Source organism: Urocampus carinirostris, chromosome 15, assembly GCF_059441175.1.
Source record: "Urocampus carinirostris isolate Australia breed hairy pipefish chromosome 15, RoL_Ucar_1.0, whole genome shotgun sequence".
NCBI classification, from domain to species: domain Eukaryota; kingdom Metazoa; phylum Chordata; class Actinopteri; order Syngnathiformes; family Syngnathidae; genus Urocampus; species Urocampus carinirostris.
In genome coordinates, this window is record NC_142363.1 from 14,935,680 (window position 1) to 14,951,841 (window position 16,162).

At 37.8% G+C, this 16,162-nt stretch overlaps 1 protein-coding gene across 1 annotated transcript in view; it reads left to right on the top strand.

Moving 5' to 3' along the window:
* Window positions 1–15,718, top strand: part of LOC148351660 (inositol-tetrakisphosphate 1-kinase-like) — a 62,573-nt gene extending 46,855 nt beyond the window's left edge. The window contains exons 6-11 of the mRNA XM_088354343.1: window positions 6,822–6,920; window positions 7,013–7,053; window positions 8,693–8,858; window positions 8,940–9,007; window positions 10,183–10,345; window positions 12,909–15,718. Coding sequence (XP_088210469.1) covers window positions 6,822–6,920; window positions 7,013–7,053; window positions 8,693–8,858; window positions 8,940–9,007; window positions 10,183–10,345; window positions 12,909–13,177 — 806 coding nt within the window. The 3' untranslated portion in view covers window positions 13,178–15,718. The remainder of the gene's footprint in view (window positions 1–6,821; window positions 6,921–7,012; window positions 7,054–8,692; window positions 8,859–8,939; window positions 9,008–10,182; window positions 10,346–12,908) is intronic.
* Window positions 15,719–16,162: the final 444 nt, after the last annotated feature.

A 16,162-nucleotide genomic window follows, 5' to 3' on the forward strand; every position in this document is an offset into this window, starting at 1 on the left:
CGCCGAGTCCAGTTATTCTGGCATATTTGTCTTTTTTTACTGTATCCCCCTCTAGCCATTCATATTAGACACTTGGCTGCAGGCAATGGCTTGCCGCTTATGTTATTGTTAGTTGATTTTGCTTTGTCCTTCAGTGTCATTTGCCTTCCATAGCTGTTCATGCATGCGAAGGTCTCTTAGTCCTGTAATTCAGGGATATTTCTCTTTTTTTCCGCCTGTTTCATTCCCTAGCCGGTCATGTTAGTCACTCAGTTGAAGGCTATGGCTTGCTGCTAGCCGTTATTGTTAGCTGCTCTTGCTTTGTCACTCGCCTTCCACAACTAGTCATGCAAGCGGAGGTCGCTTAGTTCAGTGATTCAGGAATCTTTGTGTTTTTCCACTGTTTCCTTGTCTAGCCACTCATGTTATACTCTTGGCTTAAGGCTTTGGATCATCACTAGCTGCTATCGTTATTATTAGCTTCCTTTGCTTCGTCCTTCAGTGTCTGATCATAAACTGAATATTTCCTGCATGCAAATGTAGCCATTGTTGCAAATCTGCTGTTTTTACACACATGTAGTGTAAGCATTTCCCCATCGTTTTATCATCTTAGGAATTGCTGCTTCGTTGGTTTTTCGAACTTTGAAATGTTTTGACTATCGGTGTGAAATTTAATCTACCTAGCGATTTTGTTTTCATGTGCAGGGTCCCTATGGGTGCTTGAATCCTTGAAAATGCTTGAATTTTAATGTTGTGTTTTATAGGTTTGGAAAAGTGCTTGAATTTTTTTGAAGTGTTTGTAAATGCTTGAAATTGTTGCCTTGGTTCCCAGCAAGCCTTCTTAAAAATGACACAGACACTGCTCTCTGGTCGCTTTGTTTTGCCATTGCATTTCTTCTTCCCTTGTGATTAACGGCAACTGGCATTAGTTTGTATGGCATTGTCTTGTTAAGTGCCATTGCCCCCTACTCGTCACACTCAAGAGGACAGCTGCATGCAACACCTAAACAGGGCACTATGAAATGTTTACAAGTGCAAGGAATGCGTATCAATATTGGTCATTGGTAATGGGCCATTCTAAAGTAAAGGTAGGGTTACCCATTAGTGAAATGTAATTGGAAGAACTTCCTGTAACTGAAAATGTAAGCTACATATTACTGTCATTTCTACCCAACACCTATATGGGGGCAGATTTGTCTCTAAAATATTTACACACGTATTGCTCAGATCAACAGATATTAGTTGATGCGGGATCCTACTGTTCAATACAACCAAATATCTTCAACCGTCCAACTTGACATGACGCAAATGTCGTCGCCGCATGAAAGGCTCCAGAAAGAAAGCAATAGAATTGCTTGGTGATGTTTCAAAAGCAATCCCGTAATGAAGTCCTGTAAAATTTACTGTAGACTCCGCTCTGTCTGACACTGGCACACGCTGTTTAGACACAACGGGATTGATGCCCGCCCCACCTGCACTTCTTCTTTGTCCGTCCAAAAGTATTTTGGACATCAACACATTTTTACAGCGTTTATTAGAAAATCCTAACTTTGTGTCTCGTAACGTTTCTTGGTTAGCTTCGGAGACACTATTTCAGTCTTAAGTGTTTGGCAGCTGGGTAATATAACACGTAATGCTTTTTTTTAAAAAAGATTAAAGGCCATTATTCCAGGCATGTTACAAAAAAATATTAGCTGTGTTGCTGTGTTTTGTTTAAGAAACAAAGCCTGACGCTGCCCTACTTTCGAACGAGAGGTTCAGGAAAATCGTTTGTAAAATGAATTTGTTTGTAAGTTGCTTCAGTGCTATAGTTTGTATGTTTAAGGCTTATATAAGTAACCTGGATTGTTTTGTACTAAAAAAATAAACATTTCATAAAATAATATACTCTAAAATGATAAATAAAGTTGAGTCTATCTTGCTTTTGGAAGATGATCTTCAAAAGTTAGGCGACTTCCTGCTATGTGGTAAAAGTTGGCATTTTCTCAACCGCATCAAGCTTTCTTCCACTTTCATTTCAAAAGAAACTGCTCGCCTGCTCTTTACACTTGACACCAAACATATTGAATGGATGCACGAGATATTAGACGATAAGAATGTCAAAGTTCTTAGTGCGCTGGAGATACAGTATAGTATGTTTACAAACAAACTAGGACGAGGAAGCGTATTTTTTTCTTCAGGGTGGATGCCGGGTGAGCTCTCACAGCGCCACATGCCGGTAGTGGTGGAAAGAAGCACTACAGTACTGTCTTGTACTCGGAAAAAGGTGCACACAATACAAAATCTAACTTACAGGAATGTCCGGATATTTTTCGACATCCACAAAAAAATCTTCGTGTCTACCGTTTTTCATAACTTGAATGTTCGGAAGTTGGGGAGCGTCTACTTTTTTGGCAGATAATTTTGCGTCTTTAAGACATTTTTTTCCCTAAAAATAGTTCCAATATATTTATCCGTAACTTAGATAGATAGATAGATAGATACTTTGTTCATCCCCGAAGGGAAATTCACATTTCCAGCAGCATCCCTGAGCTGAGAACAATCGAGAACAATCGAAAATAACACGTGAGCTGCTGGAGTGGCTGCCATTTGTGACGGCGCCGGAAGAAAAGATTCAATTTGAATCATGTACAAACAAACAAACAATTGAATCATGTACAAACAAACAAACAAACAAAATATTCATGTTTCAATAAGTGGAGTGTTAATAAAATGGGGGGAAAATAATTTCTGATACTGATATAACCAGGTAAAACTAATTTTAAGTTACCTGTCCAAATGAATGTTGTGCCATCTCACCTTTCCCACTCTCTCTCCTCTCATGAACTCCCCACTCAGTTCACTTACGTTTGCGTCTCGGTCTTGCCGTATATTGTATATATTTTGCTTATTTATAAGGGTTAATTGTTATTTCAAACATTCGTTTTCTTCTATGATTTATTTTGGGAATTACTTTTAGCAAAATAAGAAACTAAAACACAACATTGTTGTTTTTAGTGAACTAAGCAAAACAATATCAAAGTTTTGTCCATTAGAGAAATGTAAAACTAATTCTTTAAGGGATGGTGTGTATTATTTGACAACTCAATGTCGTTGTTTTGTGTAGTGCAACCAAAAACGAGTCCTAAAAAGCACAGGGAAGAATACAAACTACGGACACTCAAAGTGATAGAACTGCCCCGATTTTATTGTTATTTTTCGTGCCCAGCTATTTGCTGGTTTTGGTTTTGGAGTGCCCGCAGAAGCAAGATAGCCGCCAATGATCTCGGCTTCCTCTAGGTGAGCCTCATCTTATGTAAAATTACATTTCGACCTTTGAGTATTTAAAAAAATGCATGTTTACACGACAGCTCATGAATGTTTGCTTGTTATTTGTAATCCGTATAGTCGTTACCACTAGAAGGCGCTAAATAATACACATAGCCCTTTTAAGATACTTTTCAAAACTTCCAGTATGATCATTTTCCACATTTTTAATATCATTTCTTTTGTTTTGTTTTTAGGAAATGTTTTTTGTAAAATAACAAACCATGTTTAAGAAAAATAAATGACAGAAAAAAAGATGTTTTTAGTATATATACAGTTAGTACAGTTTAGTTTTTTTAAATGAAAAATACTTCAAATGAATAGAAATTCTGGTATGGCAGATGATACTGCACATTTTCAATATTTATTTTATTTTCATTGTATAATTTATTAAGAATTTGTTTTGGTAGAGGTGAAATAGTTTGAAAATAAATATTTTAAATGAAATAAAATAAAGATCATTTACAGGGATCAGAATTTTCCGCGGATCCGCGGATTTCCGCTGTTTTTGAACCCCAAAGGCATTCCGACTTTTTCACTTTTTCTCTTGCGTAGCTAACAAATTCAAAATCCGACTGTCTCACTCTTTCCTTTATTGCTCTGGCGCACCCTGGCGGCCGTTAGAAAAATTGGCCGCATTGTCGCACAAGCTGCAGGGACTGAACTGCATTTGAACTTATCTTGCAGTATTTACAAAAAAATCAGTTATGTGGGCAAATTATTTTAATCTTCTAAAAATGTTACTTAAATGATAAATATAAGCATGGTTTTGGACAAGTAAATTGCCTAAAACCCAGGTTTTTTTTTTTTTTGGCGTTGGGGGGGCTCCGCCCTGGTTTATTCCTGGACGCTGGCTATTTCAGCTGAAAATGAAAATCTCCATTCTGATCCCTGCATTTAGCTGTAATTATCTCTATTAAAATAAGAAAAATAATGGAAAATATATTATTATTATAAATTGTAAAATAAGAACATTTAATGAATTATTTTAAATGAATTACAATAAGTTTTATCTTAGGTTTGGCTGTATTATTTTAAACGTTTCACTAAATTAATAATCAAAATAAATCATGAAATAAAATTAGGAAAATAGAAATGTTTAAAATTAACACATTTGTCTGTTTTGGCAGATGGCTGATGACTTTGCTCATTTTGAATATTTCCATTTTATAATTTATTTTGAGATTTATTTGAGCAACAAGTGAAGTATGAAAATATTTTCTAAATGAATAAATAATTTTGCTTCAAAGTATTTAGAATCAAAAGACAAAAATAATGAGAAACATAAATTGTAAAATCGTATTTGTTTTGCCACTTTTTACTCATTTCCCTAAGATATATCTTAATATAAATCATAAAATAAAATTAGAAACGCTGATATTCAATTTAAGGAAAATCATCTGCCAGTACAACGATGAGATGTTATATTTTTCTTACTGGACATTTTGTAGTGCGCGACTGACTCAAAGAAATGTCCTTGCTCATTTCTCTTCGTAATATTGTACTTCGTAAAAGAGCTTAGCAAGATCAGATATTTTAATAACGTCATGATTTGATGTTTCAATGTCGGAAAATACCCGGACATTGCTATAAGTTAGATTTTGTATTGTGTGCGCCTTATTCCGAGTAGAGGACGTTACTGTAGTGCTTCTTTCCGCCGTGTGGCGCTGTAAGAGGTCACCTAGCATCCACCCCGAAGAAGAAATCCGGCTTCTACTTCCTGGTTAGTGTAAACATAACAACGTGTACTATATCGCTAGCGTTTTTATTTTTATAGAGCATTTCACTTTTATAAATGTTTATTTTTAGTACAAAACAATACAGGTTGCTTATATAAACTTTAAACATACAAAACATAGCACTGAATCAACTTACAAACAAATTCAACTTACGAACGATCGTCAAACCTGAATTCGTTCGTAGGTCGGGCAGCGTCTGTACTTCATTTTCTCTCCTGTGAGAGAAAAAAACGAGTGACAATAAATTGTGAGGGTAAAAAAAAAAAGACAGGGCCGTTTTTCACTTGCATATGAATCCAGCAGCCTGGGAGATAATCAAGAGATTGGTGTGCAAAAAAAAAAAAGAAAAAGATGCAGACATTGCGTCATTTTCCTGTTTTGTCTTCATCGAGAGGAGTGAGCAATTGATCACACGGACCCTTTATCATCCATCTCGTGACTTCAGAGTTTTCTTGTCTGCTGCTTCCCGTATTTCAGGTCATCATGATCGCATGTGTACCCACAGTAACCTCAAAGTATCGAATTTGAGACACTCTGAACCGCTACTTTTTTCCTACCTTTTGAAAAATGTGGCTCAGACAATGATTCAACCAATTTATGGATCAAGGAGGGAATTGTATGTAAGTTGCAATTTCTAATACAGTTCAGTATTCCTTCGTTTATCGCAGGGATTTCGTCACAAAAAGAACTGGTCACGTGTGAAGTCCGTAAAGAAGAAACGTTTATTTTTTTCCAATTTTGCTGTATTACAACTAAATAACATTCCATTCACAGATACCAAAGAACAAACCCTTTTTACAGGCTTGACAGTAAAGAAATCCGCTTCCTCTTCCTAGTTTGTTTATTAAGAAATAACAGTTATTTTTTGTAAGAGAGACTGTTTAGCCAATCATATTGCACAACACAAATCCATGAAGTATCAAAACTAAAAAATAAACTGTTGAAGCAAGGATTACTGCATTCCCTCAATTTTCATGGTTAATCCGTTCCATTATCGCCTGTATTAAGTGAATTTCTGCAAAGTTAAAACCAATATAAATAACATATAAAGGCATCTTTTGTCGTTTTTTATGGCAGTTTAGAGCAGATTACAAAATACGCAATTTATATGAAAACTAAAAAAACAAAACAAAATTAAGTCAAGCAATGGTGATTACATTGTCTATAAAGTAATTTTGACTTAAAGGTGGCCTTCTTAAAGGTTACTACAAAAAAAAGTTAAATCTGAAAATTCTCTGTCAATTTTGAAACAGGGTTTTCAATGTTGGCACACGTAGTTCCCTTCATCAGGGGTATTGTCGCAAGGCACTGTGGGATACAGGCAAACTCCGACTTACATGCTAAAGAAGCCTCATGTGTATATTGGTTGATTTCCAGGACATAGCAATTATATTTTCTGGCCAACAGCAAAAATATCACAGTTCTATCTATCCATATTTAGTGTAAGTCTACGCTTCTGGCAAGCCACTTACCAGCACAACTTGTAACCACGCGTGACGCAGCCACTATCAAATCGACCGCCAGAGGGTGCTCTAACGTCCACCTGACCTATTTAATAATCCATATTTTGGTGTTATTTTACTGCTGTGTCACATCTTGAACTATTTCAGTTTCATGTCTTTCTTCGCAAATATTTCGTGTTACAACGTGAGCAACTCTTTTTTTTTTTTTTTTGGGCTGCGGCTCCTGTACGTCTAAAATGTTTTTCCCCACAAATGTACTCTCTGTTACTCTCTGTAGAACGTCATCGACCGTATTTACTTTTGAGGTTCCTCAAATCTCTTCTTCTCATTTTAGACGAGAGGATTCGCTCCCCTCCGTTCATGGTGCTCAACAGCGAGTGCAACGCGGGTGCGCTGGAGCAGATCAAGAAGCACGGAATCACGTTCCCTTTCAGTGAGTCCTCACCGAGGCCGATTAATAAACCCGATACGGATCACACAGTTCCCCTAAACCGTTGTCACTTTGACTCGTCTCTCCTATTTTAGTTTGCAAAACCCGGGTGGCTCACGGGACCAACTCCCACGAGGTAAGTACTTGGATTTTGGCCTCATCTTAATTGTATTAAATAAAAATACCTACAAATATATGCCTTCAAAATAAATGAAAACCTAAATAAAATCATGTAATACCTAAATATATGACACAAATGCCATTTTTTTTAATATATTTCGGCATGTTTGTCATATATGTTTAAAGTACAGATGCTCCCCTACTTACGACCATTAGACTCTCGAAAAACTGTAGATACGAACATTTTTTCGGAACTTTAAAAAATATCCGGACATTTCTGCAAGTTAGATTTTGTATTGTGTGCACCTTTTTCCGAGTACAGGACATCACTGTAATGCTTCTTTCCGCCACTACCGGCGTGTGGCACTGTGAGAGGTCACCCAGCATCCACCCTGAAGAAGAAATCCGCTTCTTCTTCCTAGTTTGTGTGTAAACATTCTATACTGTATCTCCAGCGTGCTAAGAACTTTGACATTTTTAGTGTTCAATATCTCCTGCATCATTTCAATATGGTTGGTGTAAAGTGTAAAGAAGAAGCGAGCCGTTTATTTTGAAATGAAAGTGGAATAAGCTTGATGCGGTTGAGAAAATGGTTGGAACGCTTTTTGGGCCACTCTACAACACGGAGTAGGACCTCTTGAAGATTATCTTCCAAGATTAAGTTAAACTCAACTTTATCCGTATAGAGCACATTATTTTATTAAACGTTTATTTTTTTAGTGCAAAACAAAACAGGTTCCTTATATAAGCTTTAAACATACTTCTATAAACCTTAAACATAAAAAATGTAGCAATGAAGCAACTTACGAACAAATTCAACTTACGATCGTCTGGAACCCAACTTGTTCGTAAGTAGGGCAGCCTCTGTATTTATTGTGTTATCTATTATGGACAACAAACCACATTTCAAATGAGTTTCCTGAGCTTTTCACCTATTAATTGATCAGTGATGAACGAATTGGCTATCGGTGATAGATATGCAACAAGATGTGTGACAAAATAATCAACAAAGTACATGATATAATACACCACAAAATAAATGACTAGATAAAATACTTGACAAAATGAAAGCCCAAAAAATGAAATAATAAATGACAAAATACACACACAAAAAAAACAAAAATATGCGACAAAATGGTGAAAAATAACAAAATATGTGACAAAATAATCAACAAAGTACATGATACAATACACCACAAAAGAAATGACCAGAAAAAATACCTGACAAAATGAAAGCCCAAAAAAAAGACAAAATACACAAAATAGATGAAAAATATGCAAAAAAATTATAAACAACAAAATGCGCGACAAAATAAGCAACAAAATGACCAAATAAATGTTAAAAACACGACCAAATAACTGGAAAAAATAAATAAATATATGCGACAAAATAAAAGACCAATAAGAAAATAAGCAGCAAAACAGCGACAAAATACACAGCTGTCAAAATATACGACAAAATAAAATACATGAAAGAACATCCAACAAAACACTGAAAAAACTGACAAAATGAAATGCATAAATTAATACGTCATATTTAAATATAACGTGATTTATTGACGTGTTCATTTATATGGCATATATGGCATTTATTTTTGTACGTGTAGCAAGATCTCTGAACCCAATAGTCAATCTCTGCTATTTCCTGCTCTCAGATGTCCATCATCTTCAGCGAGGAGGACCTGAAGGACGTGAAGCCTCCTTGCGTCATTCAGAGTTTCATCAACCACAACGCCGTGCTCTACAAAGTCTTTGTGGTGGGCGACTCCTACACGGTGGTGGAAAGGCCCTCGCTCAAGAATTTCCCAGCCGGGCCGGCAGGTAAGAAAGCTTGCCCGTTCATCTTAACTAGCATTTGTCGCCACCTGCTGTTCAGGATCTCCTACTTTCTTTCCGTTTCAGACAGGAAAGCCATTTTCTTCAACAGCCACAACGTTTCCAAGCCGGAGTCGTCCTCGGACTTAACCTCGGTACACCAGCCTGCCCGATTTTCGAATACTTTCGGTTGTTTGGTGTGAAATGAGCCAGATTGGTTTTCGAGGGCTAATTTAAACCTATTTATAAGCTAGATATATCCCCTGAGAATGACTTATTTCACATTATACTACATACCTGTCAACCTCCCCGGCTCCATGCCCTTACAAACTGTCGTATTTTCACTTACAAAATAATCTTACACCATATTTTTTTTTCAAACGCGTTTATTTATGTAGTTTAACATATATTGTACATGTGTTTCGTTATATCATATATATTGTTAATTAACATTTTGTTGTAAGATACTGAGTTGCTTGACATGAATGAGGTTTAGTATTAAAAAAGGTTCAAAAATTAAGTAGCTTGGACGTTCACTGTAGATGGAAAAAGTATATGCAAATATAATTGAGTAGAATAATACATTTTCTTATTCAAATTATGAATTCATTTTCTGGATTATATTATTGTTGGTAATATACTGATTTAAAGGGATAACCACAAACCTGTCTTTTTTCATTTTCTCCTTTTATACTTCCTTTTTTTCTTAACTTTTTTATACAACATAATAATTCAAAATATAATGCATCAAGGGGCAGCACGGCGGCGCAGTGGTTAGCGCTTGTGCGGCACAGTTCATGTCATGGGAACCTGTCGTGGGTTCAAATCCAGCTCCAGACTTTCTGTGCGGAGTTTGTATGTTCTCCCCGTGCTTGCGTGGGTTTCCTCCGGGCACTCCGGTTTCCTCCCACATTCCAAAAACATGCATTTCAGGTGAATTGGCCGGTCCAAATTGTCCCTAGGTGTGAATGAGCGAATGAGTTGTCTGTCCCCGTGTGCCCTGCGATTGGCTGGCAACCAGTTCAGGGTGTCCCCTGCCCACTGCCCGAAGATGGCTGGGATGAGCTCCAGCCCCCCCACCCCCACCCCCACCCCCGCGACCCTAATGAGGATAAGCGGTACGGCTAATGAGATGAGATAATGCATCAAAGCAAGTGAGTCGTTTTTAATGAGTTGAGCCATAAAAAACGGTTCTCTAAAAATAGACGGACTTCCTTTCACTATACAACTCAAACTCGTTTGACTTGATTGATTTGCCGTTTTGTGATAGTTGGTGTATACCGGATGGTACCCATAATTGACAAATTTCCTACTCATGTCTTCTTTGTAGAGAGAGAATGTGGAGGGAGTATCTCAGCCCCCGAGCGACGACGTGATCCGAGAACTGTCGCGATCTTTGAGAAAGGCGCTCGGCGTGTCTTTGTTCGGCATCGACGTCATCATCAACAACCAAAGCGGTCAGCACGCGGTCATTGACGTCAACGCCTTCCCCGGTAAGACCGCTTGGCTTCGCCTTCTTTTGGAGATCATTCGTTGTCTTGTTGGTGATTTGAGGAGCTTCATTTAGACAGAAATAGGCTTTTGGCATTTGCATTTCTTTGCACGAATCATCTTTGAAACTAAGATTATGTTAAAGTGATCTTGGAAGTTTCATTTATACAAAAGTACCATATTTTTGGGAGTTTACGTCGCGCCGGCAAAAAAACTTAAATGAAGGAAAAAACCATATACAGATGCTGCCCGACTTACAAACAAGTTAGGTTCCGGACGATCGTTCATTAGTTGAATTTGGTCGTAAGTTGCTTCAGTGTTATATTTTGTACGGAATGTATGTTTAATGCTTGTATAAGTAACCTGTATTGTTTTGTATTAAAAAATAAACATTTCATAAAATAATACGCTCGATTAAAATAAAGTTGAGTTTAACTTACTTTTGGAAGATGGGCTTCAAGGGAGTCTCCTCCATGGTAAAAAGTTGAGGGGGAAAAGCGTTCTGACCATTTTCTCAACCGCATCAAGCACTCTTATTCCACTTTCATTACAAAAGAATCGGCTCCCCTCTTCTTTACACCAACAATTTAGAAATAATGCACAAAATATTAAACAGTAAAAATGTCAAAGTTCTTGGTGCGCTGGAGATACGGTATAGAATGTTTACACACAAACTAGGAAGAGGAAGTGGAGTTCTTCTTTTGGTGCATTCTGGGTCACCTCACAGCGCCACACGGAGGACAGAAGCACTTCAGTACTGTCCTCTACTCGGAAAAAGGTGCACACAATTCAAAATCTACCTTTCAGCAACGTCCAAGTATTTTTCGATATCCTGAATTTTTTTCCATGTCAACCGTTTATAATAAGTCGAATTGTCGTAAGTAGGAGAGCGTCTGTATGTCGCATTTTACATATCCCAATACAGCGAGACCTCTACTTACAGATGTCTCTACATACAAAGGTTTCAGGTTACAAAGTACCTGAACAGGAAAACATTGCCTCTCGTACAAAGGCGTTTCAGGATAGGAATTCAAATGTACAGTACAATACGTGCTGCTATTAGGTGCTCCCAGAGTTCTTTCTGACAACTCTCTGCATAAGTGTGAATCCCGGCATGCTTTTCGTGTTCCCAGGTAAAATTAGAAGGTACATGAAGATTTTTATTATTTCTTTCTCTTTCCCCCCCCCCCGACATTATGTGCCTCTCATTTTGTGTTATTGTGTGTTAATGTATTTTTAACATGTATTTGTTTCATTAGCTGATGGTCTTATACTTTTGCGGGACTTGAAACAGATTAACTCCTTTACATTCAAAAAAGCGTCCCTACTTATAAATGTTTTAGTTTACATCTCCCAGAACAAATGAAATTCATAAGTTGAGGTACCACTGTAATGGCTTTGTCCACCCTTGACCCACACTGCTCATTTTTTACTTAACTTTATGAAAATCGAAATCTAGTTGATTTAGGAATTGTTCTAGCAAATAGTCAAGTATTATATCCAAAATTTAAGCCATTTTTTCAAACCTTGACAACAACATTAAAATGAATTCAAGCGATTTCAAGCACTTGTTCAAACCCTGTGTATGATAGAATATTTACAGGGCTCCTGCGGATCCTTAAAAAGCCCTGAGGCATTGAATTCACTGTTCTAAAAAATAAAGGCCTGAATTGGTATTAAAAGGTTTTACAGCCATTTTTCAAGAATTATTTTTGTTTGATAAGCGTTACTTCAAACTTTTTTTTTTAGTAATTCACTGATTTACTTTTGGGGCACCGCAGTGTTCTGAGGTCATGGGATAGAACCTTCCTGTGTGGAGTTTGAATGTTCTCCCCGTGCTTGCGTGGGTTTCCTCCCACATTCCAAAAAACATGCATGTCAGGTGAATTGGCTGGTCTGAATTGTCCCTAGGTGTGAATAACCGAGTGAGTTGTCTGTCTCTGTGTGCCCTGCGACTGGCTGGCAACCAGTTCAGGGTGTCCCCTGCCCTCTGCCCGAAGATAGCTGGGATCGGCTCCAGCACCCCCGCGACCCTACTGAGGATAAGTAGTGCAGATAATGATTTACTTTTGTGACATTGCACTGAAAACGCTCTTTTTACTTCTTTCCCATGTCTAAAACTTTGGAGAGTGGCAATCTTTCAGATGGAAACTGGACCATAATGTTTCAATATAGTATTAAAATAGGCATGTGTTTAAAATTGCCTTGTCGACTTAGTCTTAAATTTTTTTTGGTTTGAACAAATTTATTGACACTAAAAACAGAAAACAATCATGACAATCTCAACAGCAATTAAGCACATTCACAATATTACATTCCAATATTACGAATTAGAAAGGCATTAAAAAGTCTTGAATTTAATATATCTAAAGCTGTGGGAACCTTGATATAACAAGACTACCTGTAAAAGAAACTCCAGGTTTCTACTTCACAGATTTTGCCCATCACAGGTCGTTTTTGGAAGGTAACCCCAGCGAAAAACGAGGGATTACTGTACCACTTTATTTTCTGTGGTTCTATTTAATAATAGTTGTGACACGTGTCAATCTCACGTCCCGCCTCCAGGTTACGAGGGTGTCCCAGAGTTCTTCGGCGACCTCCTCAACCACATAAGCAGCCTGCTCCAGAGCCAAGGGGCCCCGCCAGAACCTCCCCCTTCTGAAGAGCCACCCAGGGGCCTGAACTCCCCCGCCTCGGCCGCTGCCGCCCCCCAGTGGACGATGGAGGGCGACGCGGGATTAAAAGGCGGACGTCACCAGCGGCTCGGCTGCAATTCGCCCAATTTCCAGCAGCACTGCGTCTCCACCATTGCCACAAAGGCCTCCTCCCAATGACTACATCCACCCCAAAACACAGCAACAATAACAAATCAGAATGCTGTATTTTCTGCACTACAAGGCGCACCCCCCAAAAATGGTCATTAGTCATATTTTTCTAATTATAAGGCGCATGGAATTAAAGCTACAGTTAAAAGCTGACATATTTTTAAGTGTATAACCGTCGCACACTTACAGTGTATATATATATATATATATATATATATATATATATAAATAAATTAATGCAATGATTGGTCAGTCAGACTAAAATCATAACCGGGACCAAACCCAGGTTTGGGCAGTGAGAGCCCCTAAACGTAACACCTAGTGATACAGATGACGCACCAAAGGCATTCGATTTTATCTCATCATCTCACTATTTTTACTCACAACACCAGAAACAAATCTTAGAGAAAGGGGGGGGGAAACGCACGCTTATTTGGTGTATCTGATGACGAATCGGTTTTGTCTTTATTTTTATTTTCTCTCACTTTTGTTTCTGGCACCATGAGTAAAACTAGTGTGATGATGGACTCAAATCCAATTCATTTCCTTAGGATCATGCCGATCTAAGTAAATACAGTGTAGTGTCAATCGTTACCAACCCAATACTAATACTTTCTGCTTGGAAACGTCAATCGTTGAATAGTAGCACCTCAAACCATGAGTATATTTATTTACAAAAAAAAAAAAAGCGCACAAATTTTAGGCACTGAAAAGATTATTATTAAACAGCTATAGGACGAGTTCAAAACATTTCTATAGCATTTGTTTTGGATCAAAGGCCGATAGTCAAACCAAAAAGAGCAACACTTTAACGAAAATACAAATACTGTATAACAATGAACACAATACAAATTGTCTATTGTGCAATATTTTTTTTAAAAGTCAGTAAGAAGCCCTTTTGATTCTGTTTCCATAGTGACAATGGATTTACAGATTTATGTTCAGGAACATGCTTACATTTTTTTTTTGGGGTTGCAGGGTGAGCTTCCTTCACATATTCATGTAAATTTGTGGTGCTGCCACAGTAGCATCCCACCACACAAATGACACCTGGCGTTGTTCTTTCCTGTAATTTAGGCATGAAAATGGGTTGGCGATCAAGAGGTGAGAAGGGTGTGGAGGACATATTTTGTTGCACTTTACAACCCAACAAAATATTTACATATAATAATATATAATATATTTATACATTTATTATGTTTCGTTTGCATGAAAGCAGGTCAAATTTGCTTGGCTCAGTTACTGCGGTTATTAATTCTCTAAAGCTGGCTAAAATGATCCCAGTCTGACGTTTCCTGTTGGTCTCTTGTCATTTTTAGCTTCTTATTGGGAAGGGTGTAAAGATTCGGCTTTCTCTTCTGCCTGTGTGGCAGACAGGTTGCAGCGGCAGGCCAGGTAGCGTGAGGTGTTAAGTGTGCCTCTGTCAGTCACAACTCAAACTGCTGTGCTATCTACATAGAAGTGCTTTGAGGAAAATGGTGGTAGAGTAAAGTATCGATCCCGGGACAACAGTATTGCTCCGATCACAAAGTACTTGCTTAGTATCATATGAATAATTGGATCGATCCGGCCAACCCAACTTTTTGTATGTCATCTGTACCAGTGGGGGTCTAGTTAAGTGTTGGAGCACTCACCACCACGACCCAAGTTTCGATTCCCGTTTTGGTCACTCATGTTATTTGAATAATCGATCATTGCAGAAATACGGTAGTATATCATAAAACATTGTGTGGTAATGTATAAATACTGTATGCATTTCGCGGGATGGGCACCACCAGGCTGTACTTACCCAAGACACACCAAAGAAAACGGTGCCCCTACAAGCGTAGTGCTTAAGGGATCAAACACATAAAAAGGCACACTTTGAAATTTTAGAATAATTTGGGGGGTTTTCCGTGCGTCTAACAGTCCGGGAAATACGGTAATTATGATGCTCATGATAATATAGCAAACCAACCTTTTTCTTATGTAGTTCTTGCAAATGATGGTGATCGGGTGTAAAGCTGTTGTTTCCCTTTTTCTTTATTGGTCTTTTCGTTTTTCGGATGTTTTTATCCAATGACACTTTAACAATACTGTAATGTGAAAAAATGATTTGTATACTCTGCATTTCCAGACCGGGGATAGACGCGCCCACTAAATGTGCAAGAAGGAAAATCTCCACTTGACCAAGCAGGAAGACATTCCCTTTTTCCTTTTTTTTTTCAACTTTGTCAACTTTGACATTTCACACAGCACTTGGTTGAGTAAGGTTTTTTTTTTTTTTAATTTTGCATTTCGAGTTTGATTTCTTCCGCTGATTGTTTTCGTGCCATCCACACTTTAAATGAGATGATTATGAAATCGGCTTACGATTAGTGTGACTTGATTTTTTTTTTTTTTAAACTCCGATTATTACTCTATGAAATTTTATGTGGGGGGGTGTTTTATATGAATGACCGCATGTGAACAAATGATTAGAGAACAGTTTGCTTAAAAAAATGTGGAAAAACAATGAGAACATGGTATTGTAAAAGAGATGTGTATAAAATAGACAAATTTTAACAATGAGTCTGGACTCTTCTTATGGCGGGGGACTCAAACTATCATCCCAGGGGCCAAGTTTAATGTAAGCCTATGCTAATTATGGATCCCTTTATATCAATTCCTAGAATGTCAGTGGTAAATATTACATATGAGAACAATGCAATGTTTTTTTTTATCAGCGCTTCTCTTGTGGAAAACCCCATTTGGCCCTAGAACCTAGCTCCGGTGGTCCCCCCTAGTGCATTGCTTTTAACACACTAATATTGACCACTAGTTAACGCTAATGTGTAGAGCCACTGAAAGAGAGCGCTCCAAAGGACATGGAAAAATACAAACTACGGAGACTCAAAAGTGACATTTTTCTTCTAATTTTGCCCAGCCTTTCACAAGGTTTTTGGACTTTTGGGTTACCTTGAGCAACAAGATGGTGGACAATCATGTCAGCTGTCTTCAGCCGAGCTACATATG